Here is a 13794-nt window from a genome sequence, read left to right as displayed (position 1 = left end):
TCAAGGTAGGGACTAGTCATGATGTCAAGGTAGGGACTAGTCATGATGTCAAGGTAGGGACTAGTCATGATGTCAAGGTAGGGACTAGTCATGATGTCAAGGTAGGGACTAGTCATGATGTCAAGGTAGGGAACTAGTCTGATAATGTCAAGGTAGGGGCTAGTCATGATGTCAAGGTAGGGACTAGTCACAATGTCAAGGTAGGGACTAGTCATGATGTCAAGGTAGGGGCTAGTCATGATGTCGTGGTAGGTGATAGTCACAATGTCAAGGTAGGGACTAGTCACAATGTCAAGGTAGGGACTAGTCACAATGTCAAGGTAGGGACTAGTCACAATGTCAAGGTAGGGACTAGTCACAATGTCAAGGTAGGGACTAGTCATGATGTCAAGGTAGGGACTAGTCATGATGTCAAGGTAGGGACTAGTCACGATGTCAAGGTAGGGACTAGTCATGATGTCAAGGTAGGGACTAGTCTATGTCATGGTAGGGATGTCAAGGTAGGGACTAGTCATGATGTCAAGGTAGGGACTAGTCACAATGTCAAGGTAGGGACTAGTCATGATGTCAAGGTAGGGACTAGTCATGATGTCAAGGTAGGGACTAGTCATGATGTCAAGGTAGGGACTAGTCAAGGTAGGGCACACATGTCAAGGTAGGTGAGTGAGTAGGGGACTAGTCATGATGTCAAGGTAGGGATGTCAAACTGTAGTTAGGGGCTAGTCTGAGGGACTATTGATGACTTAATGTGTTTTATTCAAATAAATATTTATGTTTTCCATCTCAGTCACCGAAGGTAACATGGGGTTTTGGTTGTAGTTTATTTCTAGTCATGATGTCATCTTTAAAAAACTTTCCTAGTGAGCATTTTTATTACTACCAAGTATTGTTTCTTGATAATGCTGATTTCTATCTGAGTGCATTCCCCTCATTAAATTAGAATAGCAATTCTTTCTGCCAGGGAATGTTTACCACGTCAGTCGAGCTTACACATTTGTAGAGTCTTCCCGTTGTAAGACACCAGTAAACGATACATCCTTAGTCACGGAATTCTAGGGGACACCATATTTACACATTTCATGTAAGTCACAGAATTCTAGGGGACACCATATTTACACATTTCATGTAAGTCACAGAATTCTACGGGACACCATATTTACACATTTCATGTAAGTCACAGAATTCTAGGGGACACCATATTTACACATTTCATGTAAGTCACGGAATTCTAGGGAACACCATATTTACACATTTCATGTAAGTCACAGAATTCTAGGGGACACCATATTTACACATTTCATGTAAGTCACAGAATTCTAGGACACCATATTTACACATTTCATGTAAGTCACAGAATTCTAGGGAGACACCATATTTACACATTTCATGTAAGTAACAGAATTCTAGGGGACACTGATATCTTACACATTTCATGTAAGTAAGAATTCTAGGACACATATTTTACATTTACACATTTCATGTAAGTCACAGAATTCTAGGGACACCATATTTACACATTTCATGTAAGTCACAGAATTCTAGGGGACACCATATTTACACATTTCATGTAAGTCACAGAATTCTAGGGGACACCATATTTACACATTTCATGTAAGTCACACAATTCTACGGGACACCATATTTACACATTTCATGTAAGTCACGGAATTCTAGGGGACACCATATTTACACATTTCATGTAAGTCACGAAATTCTAGGGGACACCATATTTACACATTTCATGTAAGTCACAGAATTCTACGGGACACCATATTTACACATTTCATGTAAGTCACAGAATTCTAGGGACACCATATTTACACATTTCATGTAAGTCACAGAATTCTAGGGACACCATATTACACATTTCATGTAAGTCACCTGAATTCACACCTATTCACATTTCATGTAAGTCACACAATTATACGGGACACCATATTTACACATTTCATGTAAGTCACATGAATTCTAGGGGACACACCATATTTAACACATTTCATGTAAGTCACAGAATTCTAGGGGACACCATATTTACACATTTCATGTAAGTCACAGAATTCTAGGGGACACCATATTTACACATTTCATGTAAGTCACAGAATTCTAGGGGACACCATATTTACACATTTCATGTAAGTCACAGAATTCTAGGGGACACCATATTTACACATTTCATGTAAGTCACAGAATTCTAGGGGACACCATATTTACACATTTCATGTAAGTCACACTGAATTCTAGGGGACAACATATTTACACATTTCATGTAAGTACAGTCACACACCATATTTACAAATTTCATAAGTCACTGAATCTAGGGACACCATATTTACACATTTCATGTAAGTCACGGAATTCTAGGGGACAACCATATTTACACATTTCATGTAAGTCACAGAAATTCTAGGAGACACCATATTTACACATTTCATGTAAGTCACTGAATTCTAGGAGACACCCTATTTACACATTTCATGTAAGTCACAGAATTCTAGGGACACCCATATTTACACATTTCATGTAAGTCACAGTATTCTAGGGAACACCATATTTACACATTTCATGTAAGTCACAGAATTCTAAGGGGACACCATATTTACACATTTCATGTAAGTCACAGAATTCTAGGAGACACCATATTTACACATTTCATGTAAGTCACATGAATTCTAGGGAACACCATATTTACACATTTCATGTAAGTCACAGAATTCTAGGGGAACACCATATTTACACATTTCATGTAAGTCACAGAATTCTAGGGGACACCATATTTACACATTCATGTAAGTCACAGAATTCTAGGGGACAACATATTTACACATTTCATGTAAGTCACAGAATTCTAGGAGACACCATATTTACACATTTCATGTAAGTCACTGAATTCTAGGGGGACACCATATTTACCATTTCATGTAAGTCACAGAATTCTAGGGGACACCATATTTACACATTTCATGTAAGTCACAGAATTCTAGGAGACACCATATTTTACACATTTCATGTAAGTCACAGAATTCTAGGGGACACAATATTTACACATTTCATGTAAGTCACAGAATTCTAGGGGACAACATATTTACACATTTCATGTAAGTCACAGAATTCTAGGGGACAACCATATTTACACATTTCATGTAAGTCACAGAATTCTACGGGACACCATATTTACACATTTCATGTAAGTCACAGAATTCTAGGGGACACCATATTTACACATTTCATGTAAGTCACAGGAATTTCTAGGGGACACCATATTTACACATTTCATGTAAGTCACACAGAATTCTAGGGGACAACATATTTACACATTTCATGTAAGTCACAGAATTCTAGGAGACACCATATTTACACATTTCATGTAAGTCACAGAATTCTAGGGAACACCATATTTACACATTTCATGTAAGTCACAGAATTCTAGGAGACAACAATATTTACACATTTCATGTAAGTCACAAGAATTCTAGGGGACACCATATTTACACATTTCATGTAAGTCACAGAATTCTAGGGGACACCATATTTACACATTTCATGTAAGTCACAGAATTCTAGGGACACCATATTTACACATTTCATGTAAGTCACAGAATTCTAACACCATATTTACACATTTCATGTAAGTCACAGAATTCTAGGGGACACCATATTTACACATTTCATGTAAGTCACAGAATTCTAGGAGACACCATATTTACACATTTCATGTAAGTCACAGAATTCTAGGGACACATATTTACACATTTCATGTAAGTCACAGAATTCTAGGGGACACCATATTTACACATTTCATGTAAGTCACAGAATTCTAGGGGACACCATATTTACACATTTCATGTAAGTCACAGAATTCTAGGGGACACCATATTTACACATTTCATGTAAGTCACAGAATTCTAGGGGACACCATATTTACACATTTCATGTAAGTCACAGAATTCTAGGGGACACCATATTTACACATTTCATGTAAGTCACAGAATTCTAGGGGACACCATATTTACACATTTCATGTAAGTCACAGAATTCTAGGGACACCATATTTACACATTTCATGTAAGTCACAGAATTCTAGGAGACCACATATTTACACATTTCATGTAAGTCACAGAATTCTAGGGGACACCATATTTACACATTTCATGTAAGTCACAGAATTCTAGGGGACACCATATTTACACATTTCATGTAAGTCACAGAATTCTAGGGGACAACCATATTTACACATTTCATGTAAGTCACAGAATTCTAGGAGACACCATATTTACACATTTCATGTAAGTCACAGAATTCTAGGAGACACCATATTTACACATTTCATGTAAGTCACAGAATTCTAGGGGACACCATATTTACACATTTCATGTAAGTCACAGAATTCTAGGGGACAAAATATTTACACATTTCATGTAAGTCACAGAATTCTAGGGACACCATATTTACACATTTCATGTAAGTCACAGAATTCTAGGAGACACCATATTTACACATTTCATGTAAGTCACAGAATTCTAGGGGACACCATATTTACACATTTCATGTAAGTCACGGAATTCTAGGGGACACCATATTTACACATTTCATGTAAGTCACAGAATTCTAGGAGACAACATATTTACACATTTTCATGTAAGTCACAGAATTCTAGGGGACACCATATTTACACATTTCATGTAAGTCACAGAATTCTAGGGGACACCATATTTACACATTTTCATGTAAGTCACGGAATTCTAGGGGACACCATATTTACACATTTCATGTAAGTCACAGAATTCTAGGGGACACCATATTTACACATTTCATGTAAGTCACAGAATTCTAGGGGACACCATATTTACACATTTCATGTAAGTCACAGAATTCTAGGGGACACCATATTTACACATTTCATGTAAGTCACAGAATTCTAGGGACACCATATTTACACATTTCATGTAAGTCACAGAATTCTAGGGACAACATATTTACACATTTCATGTAAGTCACAGAATTCTAGGGGACACCATATTTACACATTTCATGTAAGTCACAGAATTCTAGGGACAACATATTTACACATTTCATGTAAGTCACAGAATTCTAGGGAGACAACATATTTACACATTTCATGTAAGTCACAGAATTCTAGGGGACACCATATTTACACATTTCATGTAAGTCACAGAATTCTAGGAGACAACATATTTACACATTTCATGTAAGTCACAGAATTCTAGGGGACACCATATTTACACATTTCATGTAAGTCACAGAATTCTAGGGACACCATATTTACACATTTCATGTAAGTCACAGAATTCTAGGGACACCATATTTACACATTTCATGTAAGTCACAGAATTCTAGGGGACACCATATTTACACATTTCATGTAAGTCACAGGAATTCTAGGGGACACCATATTTACACATTTCATGTAAGTCACAGAATTCTAGGGGACACCATATTTACACATTTCATGTAAGTCACAGAATTCTAGGGGACACCATATTTACACATTTCATGTAAGTCACAGAATTCTAGGGGACACCATATTTACACATTTCATGTAAGTCACAGAATTCTAGGGGACACCATATTTACACATTTCATGTAAGTCACAGAATTCTAGGGGACACCATATTTACACATTTCATGTAAGTCACAGAATTCTAGGGGACACCATATTTACACATTTCATGTAAGTCACAGAATTCTAGGAGACAACATATTTACACATTTCATGTAAGTCACAGAATTCTAGGGGACACCATATTTACACATTTCATGTAAGTCACAGAATTCTAGGGGACACCATATTTACACATTTCATGTAAGTCACAGAATTCTAGGGGACACCATATTTACACATTTCATGTAAGTCACAGAATTCTAGGGGACACCATATTTACACATTTTATGTAAGTCACAGAATTCTAGGGGACACCATATTTACACATTTCATGTAAGTCACAGAATTCTAGGGGACAACCATATTTACACATTTCATGTAAGTCACAGAATTCTAGGGGACAACATATTTACACATTTTCATGTAAGTCACAGAATTCTAGGGGACACCATATTTACACATTTCATGTAAGTCACGGAATTCTAGGGGACAACATATTTACACATTTCATGTAAGTCACAGAATTCTAATCGACACCATATTTACACATTTCATGTAAGTCACAGAATTCTAGGGGACAACATATATACACGTTTCATGTAAGACAGATTCTAGGGGACAACATATATACACGTTTCATGTAAGTCACAGAATTCTAGGAGACACCATATTTACACATTTCATTTTAGTCACAGAATTCTAATTTTAATATGTGTACAGCACCAGTGTAATTTACAGATAAACTTTGATGTGTTTACAGCGCCAGTGTAATTTTCAGATAAAGTTTGACATGTTTACAGTGCCAGTGTAATTTACAGATAAACTTTGACATGTTTACAGTGCCAGTGTAATTTACAGATAAACTTTGACATGTTTACACTTGCAAGTGTAATTTACAGATAAACTTTGACATGTTTACACTTGCAAGTGTAATTTACAGATAAACTTTGACATGTTTACAGCACCAGTGTAATTTACAGATAAATTTTGACATCTTTACCATGCAGTGTAATTTACAGATAAATTTTGACATCTTTACCATGCAGTGTAATTTACAGATAAATTTTGACATGTTTACAGTGCCAGTGTAATTTACAGATAAACTTTGACATGTTTACAGTGCCAGTGTAATTTACAGATAAACTTTGACATGTTTACACTTGCAAGTGTAATTTACAGATAAACTTTGACATGTTTACACTTGCAAGTGTAATTTACAGATAAACTTTGACATGTTTACAGCACCAGTGTAATTTACAGATAAATTTTGACATCTTTACCATGCAGTGTAATTTACAGATAAATTTTGACATGTTTACAGTGTCAGTGTAATTTACAGATAAATTTTGACATGTTAACAGTGCCAGTGTAATTTACAGATAAACTTTGACATGTTTACAGTGCCAGTGTAATTTACAGATAAACTTTGACATGTTTACAGTGCCAGTGTAATTTACAGATAAACTTTGACATGTTTACAGTGCCAGTGTAATTTACAGATAAACTTTGACATGTTTACAGTGCCAGTGTAATTTACAGATAAACTTTGACATGTTTACCGTGCAGTGTAATTTACAGATAAATTTTGACATGTTTACAGTGCCAGTGTAATTTACAGATAAACTTTGACATGTTTACAGCACCCGTGTAATTTACAGATAAACTTTGACATGTATACACTTGCAAGTGTAATTTACAGATAAACTTTGACATGTTTACAGCACCAGTGTAATTTACAGATAAACTTTGACATGTTTACAGCACCAGTGTAATTTACAGATAAACTTTGACATGTTTACAGTGCCAGTGTAATTTACAGATAAACTTTGACATGTTTACAGTGCCAGTGTAATTTACAGATAAACTTTGACATGTTTACAGTGCCAGTGTAATTTACAGATAAACTTTGACATGTTTACAGTGCCAGTGTAATTTACAGATAAACTTTGACATGTTTACAGTGCCAGTGTAATTTACAGATAAACTTTGACATGTTTACAGTGCCAGTGTAATTTACAGATAAACTTTGACATGTTTACAGTGCCAGTGTAATTTACAGATAAACTTTGACATGTTTACAGTGCCAGTGTAATTTACAGATAAACTTTGACATGTTTACAGTGCCAGTGTAATTTACAGATAAACTTTGACATGTTTACAGTGCCAGTGTAATTTAGATAAACTTTGACATGTTTACAGCGCCAGTGTAATTTACAGATAAACTTTGACATGTTTACAGCACCAGTGTAATTTACAGATAAACTTTGACATGTTTACAGCGCCCGTGTAATTTACAGATAAACTTTGACATGTTTACAGCGCCAGTGTAATTTACAGATAAACTTTGACATGTTTACAGCGCCAGTGTAATTTACAGATAAACTTTGACATGTTTACAGTGCCAGTGTAATTTACAGATAAACTTTGACATGTTTACAGTGCCAGTGTAATTTACAGATAAACTTTGACATGTTTACAGTGCCAGTGTAATTTACAGATAAACTTTGACATGTTTACAGTGCCAGTGTAATGTACAGATAAACTTTGACATGTTTACAGTGCCAGTGTAATTTACAGATAAACTTTGACATTTTACAGTGCCAGTGTAATAGCAGGACTAGCTGGTGCCATAGCTTCCAACCCCATCGATGTTGTCAAGGTAACAGTCGGCCTCAAACCTTCCAATGTTCTCTAGCATTTTAACCCGTCTTTTTGTCCCCCGCTTTCCCCGAAACGGGGGATATTATTTTGGGTTTTTCCGTCTGTCTGTTTGTCCATCTGTCTGTACTTCTGTCTGTAACACTTTTTTTTCTTCAAACTTGGTAACAAAGTTAAATGTTTTATTTCCGAATAAGACTTCAGTTTATTTTTTCATGTTTCAACCAAGGTTAAAACTAACCTCAATAATGTTTCCTACAATTTGTCCTGAAAGCGGGGGATGGAAATTTCACGAATTTGCTTGTTGCATTTAATTTAAAGCAATTTAAACTATATTGACTTGCCATCCTCTACATTTTGGGAGATTTACTTCCACCGCCAAATAGTTCTCAAGAGATTGTATCTACAATGATTTGCTAATTTAATGAAAGTTTTCAGTATATCTTAGTATGGCTTCTTTTACCTAGCTATTTCAAAAGATTTGATGAAAATGGAAAAGTGAGCTAACCCAAGTATATTTATCTAGCTTTAACCAAAATAGCTTATTTCATACTTAGATTGATTGGCTGCAAACGTTACTACTGCTAATTTGAATTTGATCTTATCTTAAGTTATTATTGATCCTATTGGGGTGGAAGGCAGTTTACCTAATGTAGAATTAAATTTGACCTACCACGGTATTTTCCCATGTGTAAACACAGTACATTGCACTTGTGTGGTTATGTTATTTCAATAATTTGATATACTCATGAGGCTTTGGGCTGGTGTCATATCAAATTATAATAAGAATTTCTCAAATTTCATATAGCATTGCCATATATGTAAGATTCTATTTATCACATAACTTGTATATGTGATGGAATGTATGCAAAACTCATTTCTGTTTCTAAATAAGACTGTCAAAGTACTGATGTGATATTTCTACTAAATTCATTAGGTGCTATGTTTACATATGGATTTGGACATTATAGTTAACTGTGATGTTACAAACATGTCTTGTCCATTGATGACATGACTATAAAATATTGTAGAATGGACAAGTTATGTGATATATACAGTCAAACCTCGATGTATCGAAGTTCAAGGGACCGGCAGAAAAACTTTGAAACATTGAGATTTCGAATTATTCATGGATGGAATTAAACTGATGTGGATTTTTTTAACCATAACCGACCCTGGCAGTTGACAGAATTGTTGTATCCGTTCCGTAAACTTTATAATCATTGTATTTACCACAAATAAAACAAGATAAAACATATAAAGCAATCACTGGTATTGTTATCGTTAGGAATACATTATAAACAAAGACTTACATGTACTAATTCTGATTTTAGAATGTTTTCTGATTGTTTCAGAGGTTGACAGACATTTATATTTTTATATTTACAATTGTTTGTTGCTAAATATATCTGTAGATTTAGTGTTGAAGCCAGCTTGTGAAGCGGTGCCGGGCCGTCACAAGTACCCGTTTTTTGTTCACACGTAGAAATCCATGTAGTGAAAAAAGTTATGAATAGATAACTGATTTCAATGTATTTTGTTTCTGTTATACATGAAAAAGCTGTTCACAATACTATTTAATATAAATATAACGAATGTGAACCACCTGGCCAGACCACGGCCGCTCGTGCATGGCTTCGCTGGTAGATCACCTCGGGCCACAGCCCATAGTTGGGAAATTAATAATATTAATACGTAATTACCAACACATATCTCAATAAGTACTTGTAAAATATATATATTTCGTTATTTTCCATGTATATCTTGTTTTAAAGGAATGGTATAAGCCACTGTGTTACACGTAAATGCAGATCTATATGTACATGTACGTGCACGTATAGTATGGCTGCCGATATCTCGAAAAAATAAAATGGTGAAATCGTTCAATTTCATGCTGTAGAGAGTTTTTTTTTAATTTTTGGTCACTTTTATTCCATGGGCTGCTATGTGAAGTCCCACATTGAAGTGATGTTACTTTTAAATAATTTGAATACATGTTAGATAGACTACAATATAGCTAGATCGTAGTACTGTAAATGCCGACCAGGACACATTGCGCACGGCTTCGAGAATCCTAAATTACTCGAAGTTTTGTTTTAAAATATTATAAAAAGTAACTATAAACTGACTCATTTGTATGTCATTAACTAAATTCCAAAATTTCTGACGAAAAAGTTATCCAGAATACGTAATTTTGTGACTCTGAAAAATGACGAAATTCGGGATCTCGGCAGTACTGTACATAATGGCTGCCGTGCGCTTGGGGTAAATTTTAGTTTGGTCATAATCACACATCGTAAGGTGTTTACCAAGTAAGACTTAGACAACAGTAATCGCTTATTAAAATGTCAGTATGATATTTCGGGAAACTTGGAATTAAATTTATAATTTCAAGCTGATATTTTTAATATTCTGTCAATGTTTATACGTAGGTCTAATGGCGACCTTGTTTTTTCTCGTGGCGGTCGAAAATGGAGTATAAACAGAGTAAAATATATGAATGCCAGATGTTTATATTTATATAATATTGATAAATATTATTATTTACACTTTTAAAAATTAAAATAACGCAATAGTTCTCGGATTGTCGTACTATTTATTACAATAAAATGTAAACAAACATCTCAAGCGGCTGTGTTCCCACATGTTTATGTGTACAGATATACGGAGTTGTACCTTTGAGCGCCCGGATGTACCTTTGTGTGACGTCATCGCCATCTTTTCTGAAATCTCCTATACACAAACATTAGTGTCAGCCAGCCACCTGTGCATGATCACCAGTGACAGGGTTTGCTGAGCTGTGAATGAATGGCTAGTTAGCTAATAATAAGTGATCTATATATCTTCAACAAAGCATCTGTATCTACTTAATATCAAAGAATTTATTCTTCAAAGTGCATCAACATTCACTTGATTAAAGTACTATTACGTCTTTATTTTAGATATTATAATTAATCTTCACATTTCTAGTCAAATTGCACATGAAACTCCAAAAGCAAATCTAGCAATGCTCCTTAAGTAGGGAACCGCCTGACTGCAGGCCGTGTGCAAAAAGTCAAAACACACGTGGGATTTATAAGATGCCTAAACTGACCTATATTTAGGACTTTCAATAATTGGTTTGCAATTTATTACTGCAGAATTAACAAGCTACAACGTTAGTGACATTTTCAACCGTATTGTTATATAAAATTAGCCATCAGCTTGGATCTGGGACCGTATAGGTAGCGAGTTTACTCACACTGTGCAAACTAAACTACGTATCCGCTAGCTGATTGCTGTTGATTGTTAATTATCTCAAAAACACTAATTATTTATTGTGACAATTTTAAGTAAATAGATTCTAATCTTTTCAAATATTCCTGATTAGTATTCATTTGTAATATCTCAAAACATTGACATGTGCACGGAGTGTGGCGGACCAGACCGCCGATGTTTTGGACATCTGCAAGATATTTCAGTTTCAGGTTACGGTTAGCCCGAGATACTCTGGCCCTGACACCAGACTTAGACATTATGACAGATAGATGTCTGGTTTAGGGCCAGAGCGCAGTAGTACTCGAAAACCTGGAATAAGCTGACACCGTTTGGTATCGGGCCAGGTACACTCCGATTCAGACTGACCAACGAGAAGCACCACTAACCTTAGTCTATACAACAAATGAATATCATATCTACCCAAATATAGCAATCCATCGAGATTAAAGATGATTTGCATACTACGAGAAAATGGCGACGATGATGAGGGAAATTTAAAGTTGCAGAAAAGAAACTACTGTGTTGACACAATAGAACGTGCATGCGTGATGAAATGGATGGCTATGAGTAGATAAATTATTCATTTGTTGAAAAGACCAAGGTAAGTGGCGATTCTCGGTGGTGATATTTTGTAAGTAGTCTGAATCGAAGAGTACCTGGCCCGATACCAAACGGAGTCGGCTTATTCCAGGTTTTCGAGTACTACTGCGCTCTGGCCCTAAACCAGACGTCTATCTGTCATAATGTCTAAGTCTGGTGTCAGGGCCAGAGTATCTCGGGCTAGTTTCGGTGGCCAATAAAAGAAAACAAACACAATACATTTTAATATGTTATTTCTTCCAAATACAATACTTCTTTGTGCAAGTTGTCAAGCATTGATAGGGAATATTTTGCATTAAAATTGTCACCTTCATACATCGATTTTGGGACTCCCTGGACATTGTTTTTTCCCAAAATTTTTGATGCGCAAAATATACTGATAGGAGATTTTTTTCAGCATTTTCAGCCCTAAAAAGTACCTGCGCAAATTACACTTGTGCGCAAATTATACCAGTTTTTACGGTATTGATATTGTAAACAAGCTTTCTTTCATGGCTATTTAATTTTGTGATTTTTATTTTAAAACAAGTTTGTGAAGATTAACATTCGCTGATTTTAAAAAGTATGTGGACATTCCTATTATTATCAATAATGTAGAGTTAAGTTCACAGAGATAAACTTTCTCAAAATTATTTGGATCACAAAATTTCCGAAAATAAATCTTACCCAAAGGAAAGTTGGTATACAGTAGTTTAAAGATGCTCCACCGCCGACAAATGGTATTTTTTCACTATTAAAAACAGGAGCAGACGATTTATTAGTCCTTTTCAGTTACAAAACACAAAGTTACTTACTTTACACTAGTTTAATATTGTAGCTCAAAAGACTTTTTGACCGATAATGATATCGTCTAGGTATAGTAGGCCGGGTACGTATATTTGTTCTAACTTTACACCATTACCACCATAGAAAAATTAGAGCTTCTAATTTTACTTCTAGTTAAAAATATAAACAGGTACTTTTTAGGGCTGAAAATGAATATAATTAGCCATCAGCTTGGATCTGGTACCGTACAGGTAGCGAGTTTACTCACACTGTGTTTGTTGCAAGCTAAACTACGTATCCGCTAGCTAATTGCTGTTGATTGTTAATGATCTCAAACACACTAATTATTTATTGTGACATTTTAAGTAAATAGGTTCAAATCTTTTCAATTATTCCTGATTAGTATTCATGTGTAATATCTCAAAACATTGATGACATTTGCACGGAGTATGGCGGACCTGACCGCCGATGTTTCGGACATCTGCAAAATATTTCAGTTTTCAGGTTACGGTGGCCAATAAAAGAAAACAAACACAATGCGGTTTTAATATGTTATTTCTTCTAAATACAACACTTCTTTGTGCAAGTTGTCAAGCATTTATGGGGGATATTTTGCGTTGAAATTGTCATCTTTATACATCGATTTTGGGACTCCCTGGACATTGTTTTTTTCCAAATTTTTTGATGTGCAAAATATACTGATAGTAGATTTTTTTCAGCATTTTCAGCCCTAAAAAGTAATTGCGCAAATTACACTTGTGCGCAAATTATACCAGTTTTTACGGTATACGTAAATGCATCACTAATCATGTGATTTGCTATTTCACCATTCCGTAAATTTGTAAAATAAGACAGAGTAAGAGAACCAAGTGAACGCTCTTGAGGTGTTGAAA

At 35.1% G+C, this 13794-nt stretch overlaps 1 protein-coding gene across 1 annotated transcript in view; it reads left to right on the top strand.

Moving 5' to 3' along the window:
• LOC138308047 (kidney mitochondrial carrier protein 1-like) overlaps positions 1-13794 on the top strand; it is a 108352-nt gene that overhangs the window by 63464 nt on the left and 31094 nt on the right. The window contains exons 6-7 of the mRNA XM_069248992.1: positions 1018-1081; positions 8219-8279. Coding sequence (XP_069105093.1) covers positions 1018-1081; positions 8219-8279 — 125 coding nt within the window. The remainder of the gene's footprint in view (positions 1-1017; positions 1082-8218; positions 8280-13794) is intronic.

The sequence above is a fragment of the Argopecten irradians genome, chromosome 14 (genome assembly GCF_041381155.1).
Source record: "Argopecten irradians isolate NY chromosome 14, Ai_NY, whole genome shotgun sequence".
NCBI classification, from domain to species: Eukaryota; Metazoa; Mollusca; class Bivalvia; order Pectinida; family Pectinidae; genus Argopecten; species Argopecten irradians.
Note: the sequence above shows the minus strand (reverse complement) of the source record. Positions and strands in the feature narration are given on the sequence as shown.